Below are 12,144 nucleotides of genomic sequence, written 5' to 3'. Positions count from 1 at the left end.
GCTCGGTGTCGCCGGCCGGTGCTGCGGGTCCGACGCGGGGACAACCCAGTCAGTGACCTTCCCCTCCCCCGGCCCGGGACTGCGCATGTGCGGGGAAGAAGGGAAGCCGCGTATGTGGGGCGAAGCGGCCACCCCTGACCTTACTGGTGACGTTTGGACCAATAGGAAGTATTGGAGGACCGGAAGGACTCTGGTCCCCCATCCAATCAGAGCTCCGGCTTTGTGTGAACGAAGTTTGAGCTTCACACAGACGGAAACCTCCTCCTGTCTCCAACATCTGGGAGTAAAACACTTTCTTTTCTCCCCCTTTCCATTTCTTTTCTCATTCTGACTTTCAATTGGTCACTTGCAGCAACTGAAGGGAAAGGAAGTGAATCCAGGGAGGGTGCAGACTCTGGAAAGCTTGGCCCAGATCTTTCTCTCTCTCTCTCTGAAAGACATTAACATCCTTTGCTCCCTCAGCTTGACACGGGGAGAACGTGCAGATGCCGCACAGACGGTGGGACCAGGCTTTTGGACTGAACCCCTGGGTGGTTCCGATGTGCTTGGCCCGGCGGTCGCCTGAAGGGTATCCTGTCCACGACCCACACTTGGGCTGAAGTGTTTTTGTCACAAAGGCCCCTGGGTTAAGGGTGTAGCTCTGCCCGCCTCATCCAGGTAGGTGGTACTTGGGTGAGGCCTGAGGGAATCTGAGGTTGCAGATTCCTTGGTCTCCTGTAGGGTTGCAACACAGGGAAAATGGTGCTGAGGTAGAGGGGCCAATTATCTATCGAATGGTTGAGCAGGCTTGATGGGCCAAATGCAGCTCCTATTTATTCTGTGTTGAAACACATGATAGCACAGTGATCAGCACTGTTGCTTCACAGCTCCAGGGTCCCAGGTTTGATTCCCGGCTTGGGTCACCGTCTGTGCAGAGTCTGCACGTACTCCCCGTGTCTGCGTTGGTTTCCTCCGGGTGCTCCGGTTTCCTCCCACAAGTCTCCAAAGACTTGCTGTTCGGTGAAATGAAAAATGAAATGAAAATCACTTATTGTCACAAGTAGGCTTCAAATGAAGTTACTGTGAAAAGCCCCTAGTCGCCACATTCCAGCACCTGTTCGGAGAGGCTGGTACGGGAATTGAACCCGTACTGCTGGCCTTGTTGTTTTACAAGCCAGCTTTTTAGCCCTGTGCTAAACCAGTCCCTCAGTGATTTGGACATTCTGAATTTTCCCTCTGTGTACACGAACAGGCGACGGAATGTGGCGATGCGGGGTTTTTCACAGTAACTTCACTGCAATGTTAATGTAAGCCTACTTGTGACAACAAAGATTATTATTATAAAGCAGTGAGCATGGATCTGTCAAACAGCCTGAATCAGCACCTTCAGGAAAATTGAGAGGTTGATATTAAAAACAGCAGAATGAGAATGGAGGGAGAGTGTGTGGGATGGAGATTTACAACTTTTCGGAACATAGGAACTGGAGCAGGCCATTCAGCCCCTGGAGCCTGTCCCGCTATTCAATGAGATCATGGCTTATCTGTGACCTAACTCCATATACCTGCATTTGGCCCATATCCCTTAACCTCTTTGATTTACAAAAATCTATCTATTTCATTTAAAATAAACAACTGATCTAACTTCAACTGCAGTTTGTGGGAGAGAGTTCCAAACTTCTACAACTCTTTGAGTGAAGAAGTTCTTCCTAACATCTCTCTTGAACGGTCCAGCCCTAATTTTATTTTTTAATAAACATTTTATTGAGGTATTTTGGATTGGATTGGATTTGTTTATTGTCACGTGTACCGAGGTACAGTGAAAAGTATTTTTCTGCGAGCAGCTCAACAGATCATTGAATACATGGGAAGAAAAGGGAATAAAAGAAAATACATAACAGGGCAACACAACATATACAATGTAACTACATAAGCACTGGCATCGGATGAAGCATACAGGGTGTAGTGTTAATGAGGTCAGTCCATAAGAGGGTCATTTAGGAGTCTGGTGACAGTGGGGAAGAAGCTGTTTTTGAGTCTGTTCGTGCGCATGTAGAAACAACAACAAAATAGAAAAGATACATGAAACCATAAACATCGTGCAAAAACCGTTTACCTTTGGTACAGGTCTCACCCTTATTGACCCCCGACTCTAACCTAACCTACTCTCCCCATCCACCCCCGTCTGCTGACAATTAATTTTCCGCAAGGAAGTCGCGAACGGTTGCCACCTCCGGGTGAACCCGAATAGTGAACCTCTCAAGGCAAACTAAATTTCCTCCATACAGAGAAAGCTAGCCACGTCCGATAACCAGGTCTCCGACTTCGGGGGCTCTGGGTCCCCCCATGCCAAAAGTATCCGTCTCCGGGCTACCAGGGAAGCAAAGGTCAGAACATCCGCCTCTCTCTCCTCCTGGATTCCCGGAACTTCCGCCACCCCGAGAATCACCACCTCTGGACCTAGCGCCACCCTTGTTTTTAACACCGTGGACATGATGTACACAAACCCCTGCCAGAATCCCCGAAGCTTTGGACATGTCTAAAACATGTGGACATGGTGCACCTGTCCTCCACCTAAAAGAATCTGATCATCCGGGCCACTGTCATGTGAGCCCGGTGCACAACCTTAAATTGTATCAGGCTGAGCCTGGCACATGTTGCAGACGTGTTGACTCGAAACGCGTCTGCCCATAAACCATCCTCTATCTCACCTCCCAGCTCCTCCTCCCACTTACGCTTCAGCTCGTTGGTCTGCATCTCCTCCGACCCCATAAGCTCCTTATAGATGTCTGAGACGCTCCCCTCCCCTACCCACCCTCTGGAAATTACCCTGTCCTGAATCCCCCTCAGTGGTAGGAGCGGGTAGGTTGACACCTGTTTACGAAGGAAGTCCCACACCTGCAGATACCTGAATTTGTTTCCCCTCGCCAGCCCAAACTTTTCCTCCAGCACCCTCATACTTGGGAAACTCCCCTCTATGAACACATCCCCCATCCTCTCAATCCCCGCTCTCCGCCATACCCGGAACACCCCATCCATACTCCCCGGGGCAAACCGGTGGTTAGCACAAATTGGGGCCCAGACCGATGCTCCCATTGCTCCCACATGCAACGTCCACTGGCCCCAAACTCTCAGGGCCGCCACCACCACTGGACTGGAAGAGTACCGTGCCAGCGGGAATGGCAGAGATGCAGTTACCAACGCCCCAGACTGGTGCCCTTACAAGAAGTCGCCTCCTTACGCACCCACGCTGACCCCTCCCCCACCACCCACTTCCTGATCATGGCTATGTTAGCTGCCCAGTAATAATTGCTAAAATTTGGCAGCGCCAGCCCGCCCTCTCCCTGGGTCCGCTCGAGCGTTACCTTCCTTAGCCGTGGGGTCTTGCCCGCCCAGACGAAGCCCGTGATCACCGTGTTGACCCACTTAAAAAAGGAACGCGGAATAAAAATGGGGAGACATTGAAATACAAATAGGAACCTCGGGAGGACCATCATTTTCACCTATTGCACCCTCCCGGCCAGAGACAACGGGAGCACGTCCCATCTCCGAAAATCGTCATTCATTTGGTCCACTAGCCGGGCCAGATTCAAGTTATGCAGCCGGTCCCATTCCCGTGCCACTTGGATGCCAGGTACCTAAAACGACTCCCTACCGACCTGATCGGCAGCTCCCCAGTCGCCCCTCCTGTCCCCTCGCCTGAACCACAAACATCTCACTCTTATCCATGTTTAGCTTATACCCCGAAAACCGGCCGAATTCCCCAAAAATCTTCATGATTTCCTCCATCCCCTCTACTGGGTCCGAAACGTTCAGAAGCAGATCATCCGCATAGAGCGAAACCCTGTGCTCCACCCCACCCCCAACCAGTCCAGCTCCTTGAAGCTCTCAGAGCAATTGCCAGTGTCTCTCGCCAGCAAAAACAGCAGTGGGGAGAGGGGGCATCCCTGTCTCGTCCCCCGGTGCAGTCCAAAATAGTCCGAAGTTGTCTATTCGTCCACACACTTGCCACAGGAGCCTGATACAGTAACCTGACCCAATCAATAAAGCCCCGCCCAAATCCAAACTGTCCCAGTACCTCCCACAGATAATCCCATTCTACCCCATCAAAAGCCTTTTCTGCATTCATTGCGATCACTACCTCAATCTCCCTACCTTCCGGGGACATCATGATCACATTTAGCAGCCTTCTTACATTGGCCATCAACTGCCTATCCTTAACCTTCTGGTCCTCCCCAATAACGTCCGGATCACAATCCTCAATCCTGGAGAACAAGATTTTGGCCAGCAACTTGGCATCCACATTCAGCAGGGAGATCAGCCTGTAGGACCCACACAACTCCGGGTTCTTGTCCCGCTTAAGAATCAGCGAAATCATTGCCTGTGACATCGTCGGGCGCAGCACCCCTCTCTCCCTTGCCTCATTGAACATCCGCAACAACACTGGCCCCAATATCCCCGAGAACTTTTTATAGAACTTTACTGGGTACCCGTCCGGACCCGGGGCCTTACCCGCCTGCATGGCCTTCAAGCCGTCCACTATCTCTTCCAGCCCAATTGGGGCCCCCAGCCCTTCTACCCGCTCCACGTCCACCATTGGGAAATTCAGCCCCTCCAAGAAGTGCCTCATCCCCTCCGGCCCCGCAGGGGTTTCCGACCTGTACAGCCTGCTGTAAAAATCTCTGAACACCTTATTCACCCCTACCGAGTCACCAACCAGGTTCCCATCTCAGTCCTTTACTTTCCCTATCTCCCTAGCTGCCTCCCTCTTCCTAAGCCGCTGTGCGAGCATTCTACTGGCCTTCTCCCCATGTTCATAAATCGCCCCCCTCACCTTTCTCAGCTGCTCCACCTGTGGTCAGCAAACTAAACCCCGCCTGCAACCTCCGCCGTTCCCTTAATAGCCCTGCCTCTGGGGGTCTCCGCATACCTCCTATCAATCTGTAGTATCTCCTTTACCAGTCTGTCCATCTCTGCCCTGTCAACCTTCTCCCCATGAGCCCGGATCGAGATCAGCTCCCCCCTTACCACCGCCTTCAGTGCTTCCCAAACCACTGCTGCCGAAGTTTCCCCCGTGTCATTGACCTGCAGGTAGTTCTGAATGCATTTCCTCAGCCTCTCACTCACCCCTTCATCTGCCAAAAGTCCCACTCCAGTGCAGGCGCTGGTTACTGTCTTTGCTAACCTGCAGGTCATCCCAGTATGGTGCATGGTCTGAGATTGTAATCGCCGAATACCCCGTGTCCACTACCCCAGTCAGAAAGACCCTGCTCAAAATAAAGAAATCAATCCGGGAATGCACTTTATGCACGTGAGAGAAGGAGAACTCCTTCACCCTCGGTTGCCTAAATATCCATGGATCCACCCCGCCCATCAGCTCCATGAACCCTCTTAGTTCCTTTGCCATTGCTGGAACCCTGCCCATTTTTGAGCTTGACCGGTCTAAGCCAGGGTCCATAACTGTATTGAAGTCCCCTCCCATGACCAACCTGTGCGAGTCCAGGTCCGGTATCTTTCCCAGCATCCTCCTAATAAACTCCACATTGTCCCAATTTGGCGCATATACATTTACTAATACCACCTGCACCCCCTTCAGTTTCCCACTGACCATAATGTACCGACCTCCCACGTCCGAGACTGTTCTACCCGCCTCAAACACCACCTGTTTATTGATCAGGATCGTGACCCCTCTAGTCTTTCAATCTAGTCCCGAGTGAAACACCTGGCTGACCCAGCCATTCCCCAATCTAACCTGGTCCGTTATCTTAAGGTGCGTCTCCTGCAACATTATCACGTCCACCTTCAATCTCCTAAGTTGCGCGAGCACACGTGCCCTTTTAACCGGTCCATTTAACCCTCAAACATTCCAGGTGATCAGCCTAGTTGGGGGGCTCATTGCCCCCCCCACCCTCCGCTGCTCAGCCACCCCCTTTTTTAGGCCCACCTCCAGCCCGTGTTCCGCGCCTCCACCGGTCCGCCCCCAGGCAGCCCCCGATCTCCTCTCTGTCCCTCAGCCCAAGTCCCTCCTTTGTCAGCAGAACATTCACCCCCCCCAGCAACAACACCCTGTAACCCAACCCCTTTCCTAAACCAAACATATGCACACCCCCCACTGCACTTCCGAGAGCTAGCTCACCGAGCTAGCTTGGCGGCTCCCATCCCCGGCGGCAGATAGTCTTCCACCTATTGTTCTCTCTCCTTCCCCCCCCCGCTCATACAAACAAACTCCAGCATCAAACAATCCCCACATAATTGCCCAACAGAAAAAACACCAAGATCAAAACAAGCACACCTCCATCCCCCAACAGTGCAAATGAAAACCTTAACTCACTCAGCTCTACTCCTGGTTCCAAATCAATGCAAACGGCACCTCAAACCCATCTTCTATAAAACGCAGAACGAGAAACTTTTTGCAAAAACAGAGGAACAAAAACATGAACATTGCAGCCAAGTTCAAAAGTTCTCAGTCCTTCGCCAGCCCTTTCTTTCTTGCAAAGTCCAACGTGTCCTCAGGCGACTCGAAGTAAAAGTGTTGATCCTCATGCGTGACCCAGAGACGGGCTGGGTATAACAGTCCAAACTTCACCTTTTTCTTGAAAAGGATCGTCCTGATCTGATTGAAGCCTGCCCTCCTCCTGGCCACCTCCACGCTCAGGTCCCGCAGGATGCTATTGTCCCATTTATAGCTCTGTGTCTGCTTGGCTCACTGCAGAATATACTCCTTATCTGAGAACCTGTGGAATCTCACCACCATAGCCCTCGGAAGGTCTCCCATCCGCGGCTTCCTCGCGAGTGCTCTGTGAACCCTATCCACCTCCAAGGGCCGGGAGAATGCCCCATTCCCCCAGCAGCTTCTCAAACATGCCTGCGACGTATGTCCCAGCGCCGTTCCTTCGGACTCCTCCGGGAGCCCGACAATTCTTAGGTTCTGCCGGCGGGACCAATTCTCTAGGTCCTCCAACTTCTCCAGAAGCTTCTTTTGCTGGTCCCTCAGCATCCCCACCTCCAGTTCCACTGCAGTCTGATGCTCCCCCTGCTCAGCCAGCGCCTTCTCCACCTTCTGGATCGCCCGATCCTGGGCGTCCAATCTGAGCTCCACCCACTCAATCGATGCTTTTATTGGGTCCAAGCAGTCCCGTTTCTGTGTCGCAAAGCCCTCCTGAATGACTTGCATCAGCTGCTCCATAGACTGCTGGGTCGACAAGCCAGAGGTGCGCCCCTCCGCCATGTTCTCTCCTGTTGCAACTTCACCCCAAGTCTTCTCTGTCTTTCTGTTTCTGCCCTTACGAACACTTCTAGTCCTTTTCTCCATGTACCGAAGTGGGAATTCTGTAGAGAATTGCCAGTGACGTCCGTTCTTCAATTCAACTCCGTTAAAAAATAGTGGGAAAAGGTCCAAAAGTCCGACCAGAGCGGGAACCACCAAATGTGCGACTTACTCCTTCATAGTCGCCTACGAAAGTCCTCCGGGGCTAGAATTGACCACACACCAGGCCGGGAGTGGCAATATAACTTGGGGGCTCAGGTCCCTGATCTTTGGAATGGCAGACGCCGATGATTGGGTTACAGTATAAATTAAAAAGACACACCAGGTTTGTAGTGGTATAAGGATGGCTCTGGAGGCTGCTAAGATTTTATTCAGGTGGACGGCCTGTCTTTGGTTTCTTGAAAAGGGTTTCAAAACGGCAAGCTGGTGAATTGGCAGGTAAATGAAAATAGAAATGCCAGCTAAAGCTAGGAAAGCAGAGATATGTGATGTATTCGTTGAATATGTGGGTCTGTTAGAAACACAGGAGAGCTCACATGGTTCTGAGACTCAGAGGGATCTGGGTGTCCAAGAGCAGGAATCACAAAAGGCGAGTTTCCAGGTACAGCAAGTAATTAGGAAAGCTAATAGAATGTTATTGTTTATTGTGGGGGAATTGAATACAAAAGTCGGGAGGTTATGCTTCAGTTATACAGGACATTGGTGAGACCACATCTGGAGCACTGTGTACAGTATTGCTCATTTACCGCCAGTCCAGCAGAACAAAACCCTCCGACCCTCCCCATTGATGAACTGTCAGAATGAACAAAATGCCGTCCTGGATGTAATTGAAGCAGAAACAATAACAGCAAAATCCAACCCCTGTAATCACTTGTGAACTTGGTGTCTCAGCAGGCGCCATGAATCATGGATTCCCTTCCCAGACTGGGAGCAGGTGACCGGTCTCTACTCAGTGTGAACTCGACGGTGTGATTTCAGGCTGGATAACTGAGTGAATCCCTTCCCACACTGAGAGCAAGTGAACGGCTTCTCTCCAGTGTGAACTCGCTGATGTTTTCGCATGTTGGATAATTGACTGAATCCTTTCCCACACTGAGAGCAGGTGAATGGTCTCTCCCCAGTGTGAACTCGACGGTGTGATTTCAGGTTGGATAACCCAGTGAATCCCTTTCCACACTGAGGACAGGTGAATGGCTTCTCCCCAGTGTGAACTCGCTGATGTTTTCGCAGGTTGGATAATTGACTGAATCCCTTCCCACACTGAGAGCAGGTGAAAGGCCACTCCCCAGTGTGAACTCGCTGGTGTGACGTCAGGTTGGATAACACAGTGAATCCCTTCCCACATTGAGAACAGGTGAACGGCCTCTCCCCAGTGTGAACTCGCTGATGTGACTGCAGGTGGGATAACTGAGTAAATTCCTTCCCACACTGAGAACAAATGAATAGCCTCTCCCTGGTATGAACCTGCTGGTGTCTCCGCAGGCCGGATAACTGAGTGAATCCCTTCCCACACTGAGAGCAGGTGAACAGCCTCTCCCCAGTGTGAACTCGGCGGTGTGCCCGCAGGTTGGATAACTGAGCAAATTCCTTCCCACACTGAGAGCAGGTGAATGGCCTCTCCCCAGTGTGAACTCGCTGGTGTGTCTGCAGGTTGGATAACTGAGTGAAACCCTTCCCACAGTGAGAGCAGGTGAATGGCCTCTCCCCAGTGTGAACTTGTTGGTGTGTCTGCAGGTTGGATAACTGAGTGAATTCCTTCCCACACTGAGAGCAGGTGAACTGCCTCTCCCTGGTGTGAACTCGCTGGTGTGACTGCAGGTTGGATAACTGCGTGAATCCCTTCTCACACTGAGAGCAGGTGAACGGCCTCTCCCCAGTGTGAATGCGCCGATGAGCTTCCAGCTGTGATGGGGCTCTAAATCCCTTCCCACAGTCCCCACATTTCCACGGTTTCTCCATGTTTTGGGTGTCCTCGTGTCTCTCCAGGTTGGACAATCAGTTGAGGCCTCGTCCACACACAGAACACGTGTACGGTCTCTCCCCGCTGTGAATGGTGTGATGTGTTTTCAGGCTGTGTAACTGGTTAAAGCTCTTTCCACAGTCAGTGATCTGGAACACTCTTACTCGGGTGTGTGTGTCTCGGTGCTTTTCCAGTCACACTGATGGTTTAAATGTTTTGATGCCGACAGATCGGGTAAACATTAATTCTTCTGGATTCAAAGGCCAATGATATTCAGATCCTAACGAATCAAGTGGCTCTTTCAGGTCTAGACGTGACGTTTGAGATTTCTGTCTGTATTTCCTCCTCTTGTAATATCCTACAGAAGGAGTTTACAATTTCAACTCAGTATCGGATAGAAATTCAGAACAAACAATTCTAGTTTCTGTGCAACATTCATTCTGTCACATTCCCCAATACCTCGTCTTCAATACCTATTCCCCACATCTAGTTTCCAGGGAGGGATGGTGTATTGGAGCAGTAAGTACAACAACCTTACCTCGGGATTCACGGCCTAGTCTCCAGGGAACGGACTCGGAGGGGCAGAGTATCTGAGATAAGAGTATAAAAACCTTAATTTGGGGATTCTAAAGTCCATGTAGACTAAATCAACTGCACTACCCTCATCTACACACCTAGTCACCTCTTCAAAAGATTCAATCAAATTTGTAAGACATGCTCTCCCTTGTTTAATCCTTGCCTTTCCAAGTGGAGATTAATTCTGTCCCTCAGAATGTTTTCCAGTAGTTTCCCTGGCAGTGAAGTTAGTCTCACTGGCTTGTAATTTCCTGGTTTGTCCCTACTTGCCTTCTTGAATAATGGCACCACATTAGCTGTCTTCCAGTCCTCAGGCACCTCTCCTGTGGCCAGAGAAGATTTGAATTTTTTTTGTCAGAGCCTCTGCAATCTCCTTCCTTGCCTCCCACAGCAGCCTGGGATATATCTCATTTGGCGCTGGGGATTTATTCGCTTTCAGACCTGGTGAAACTGTTCATACCGTCGCCCTCTCAATGTTAAGTTGTTCAAGCAAATCACAATGTGCCTCCGTGATTTCTGTTCCTACATTATCCTTCTCCGTAGTGAACACAGATGCAAAGTGCTCATTTAAAACCTTCCAGTTCCATGCACACATTGGTCCGTACTCTTACCCTGGTCAACCCCCTGCCCCATTTTCCATGCTTCCTCTTTGCTCTCCTAATTCCTTTCTTAAGTAATCCCTTGCACTTTCTATGTTCCTCTGGGACTTCCGCTTTGAGCCCTCAGTATCTGTGACAAGAGTCACCTTTAATTCCTTATCCAACCCTGGATATCCCTTACATCCAGGGTTCCCTGGACTTATTGCTCCCATCCTTCACTATCATGGGAACATGGAATTTACAGTGCAGGAGGAGGCCATTTGGCCCATCGAGTCTGCACCCGCCCTTGGAAAGAGCACCCCACTGAGGCCCACACCTCCACCCTATCCCCGTAACCCCACCTAACCTTTTTGGACACTAAGGGCAATTTAGCATGGCCAATCCACCTAACCTGCGCATCTTTGGACTGTGGGAGGAAACACGAGCACCCGGAGGAAACCCACGCAGACATGGGGACAACGTGCAGACAGTGACCCAAGTCGGGAATCAAACCTGGGACCTTGGAGCTGTGAAGCAACAGTGCTACCCACTGTGCTATCATGCCTCCTTGTGCGCTATCAATCCTACTGCTCGGATATAGATTTTTCGACAAGTGGCTGCTCCCAGTTGATTTTGTACAGATCCTGTCTTATGTTTGAAAAATTTGACCTCCCCATTCTGCAACGTATGAGACCCAACCTCAAATTCAGATGTTTCAATTTCATTGGCTTGCTCCTCTTGGGCTTTCCATGAGCGAATTCAATTTATCCATTTCAAGTTGACTATGTTGTTAGTCAGTTCCCCAATACTTTGGGGTGTGTGAGCTGCATTGTTATCCTCCTGTTTTTATAGAATCTAACCCTCTTTCCCCACTCACTGTGTGAACATGTTGACTGGTTGTTGAATTGCTGACATTTGATCTGGAGGCTGTGCTCCCTCAGATATCCTGTTCTGAATGAATTCTCAATGTCTGGTTGTATTTCTGCGGCAATATCTCTTGTTCTCTGGGCCCATTTCCCGCCAGTTTTTCTGCTGCTTTCATTGTTTGAAAAATGGTGAAAAGTATAAAAATATTGACATTTGCGGGTGTCTGGCGGGAGGTGCGCGGCTTCCCTTCCGACAGGGAGTCAGGGAGCCGCTTCAGCTCTTTCCGTGCAGCCTGGTCAAGCTGCCGAGAGCCTCGGGACTCACTGCTCGGTGTCGCCGGTCGGTGCTGCGGGTCTGACGCGGGGACAACCCAGTCCGTGACCTTCCCCTCCCCCGGCCCGTGACTGCGCATGTGCGGGGAAGCTGCGCATATGCGGCCGGTGGCAAGCCCCATGACCATCCAGCAGACGTATTAACCAATGTGAAGAGTTGGAGGACCGGAAGTACTCTGGTCCTCCAGCTAATCAGAGCTCGGGCTTTGTGCGGCTGATAATTGAGCTTCACACAGACTGAAACGTCCTCCTGTCTGCACCATCTGTGAGGAAAACACTTTCTTTCCTCCCCCTTTCCATTTATTTTCTCATTCTGACCTTCAGTTGATGACTTGCAGCAACTGAATTGAAAGGAAGTGAAATCAGGGGGGGTGCAGACTCTGCTCCCTCTTCAAACTCTGCAAAGGTTGGCCCAGGTCTCTCTCTCTCAGTCTCTCAAAGACATTGACATCCTTTGCTCTCTCAGCTTGACACATTTATTTGTCTGGCTAAAAGGATGGTCTCTTTCCTAATGTTCACAATTAAAGTGCTGGTTTTCCCAGGAGACGGCTGACATTTAAGGCAACAGTAAATTAATATCGGACAGAT

General features: G+C 50.6%; 1 protein-coding gene across 1 annotated transcript; it reads right to left on the bottom strand.

Moving 5' to 3' along the window:
- Window positions 1-7,870: 7,870 nt before the first annotated feature.
- On the bottom strand, window positions 7,871-11,637 carry LOC140420123 (uncharacterized). The gene is made up of 2 exons (XM_072504142.1): window positions 9,742-11,637; window positions 7,871-9,561 (listed from the first exon to the last, which is right to left on the bottom strand). The coding sequence occupies exon 2, from the start codon at window positions 9,200-9,202 to the stop codon at window positions 8,189-8,191; it is 1,014 nt and encodes a 337-aa protein (XP_072360243.1). The 5' UTR covers window positions 9,203-9,561; window positions 9,742-11,637; the 3' UTR covers window positions 7,871-8,188.
- Window positions 11,638-12,144: the final 507 nt, after the last annotated feature.

The sequence above is a fragment of the Scyliorhinus torazame genome, chromosome 5, assembly GCF_047496885.1.
Source record: "Scyliorhinus torazame isolate Kashiwa2021f chromosome 5, sScyTor2.1, whole genome shotgun sequence".
Classification (NCBI taxonomy): Eukaryota; Metazoa; Chordata; class Chondrichthyes; order Carcharhiniformes; family Scyliorhinidae; genus Scyliorhinus; species Scyliorhinus torazame.
Note: the sequence above shows the minus strand (reverse complement) of the source record. Positions and strands in the feature narration are given on the sequence as shown.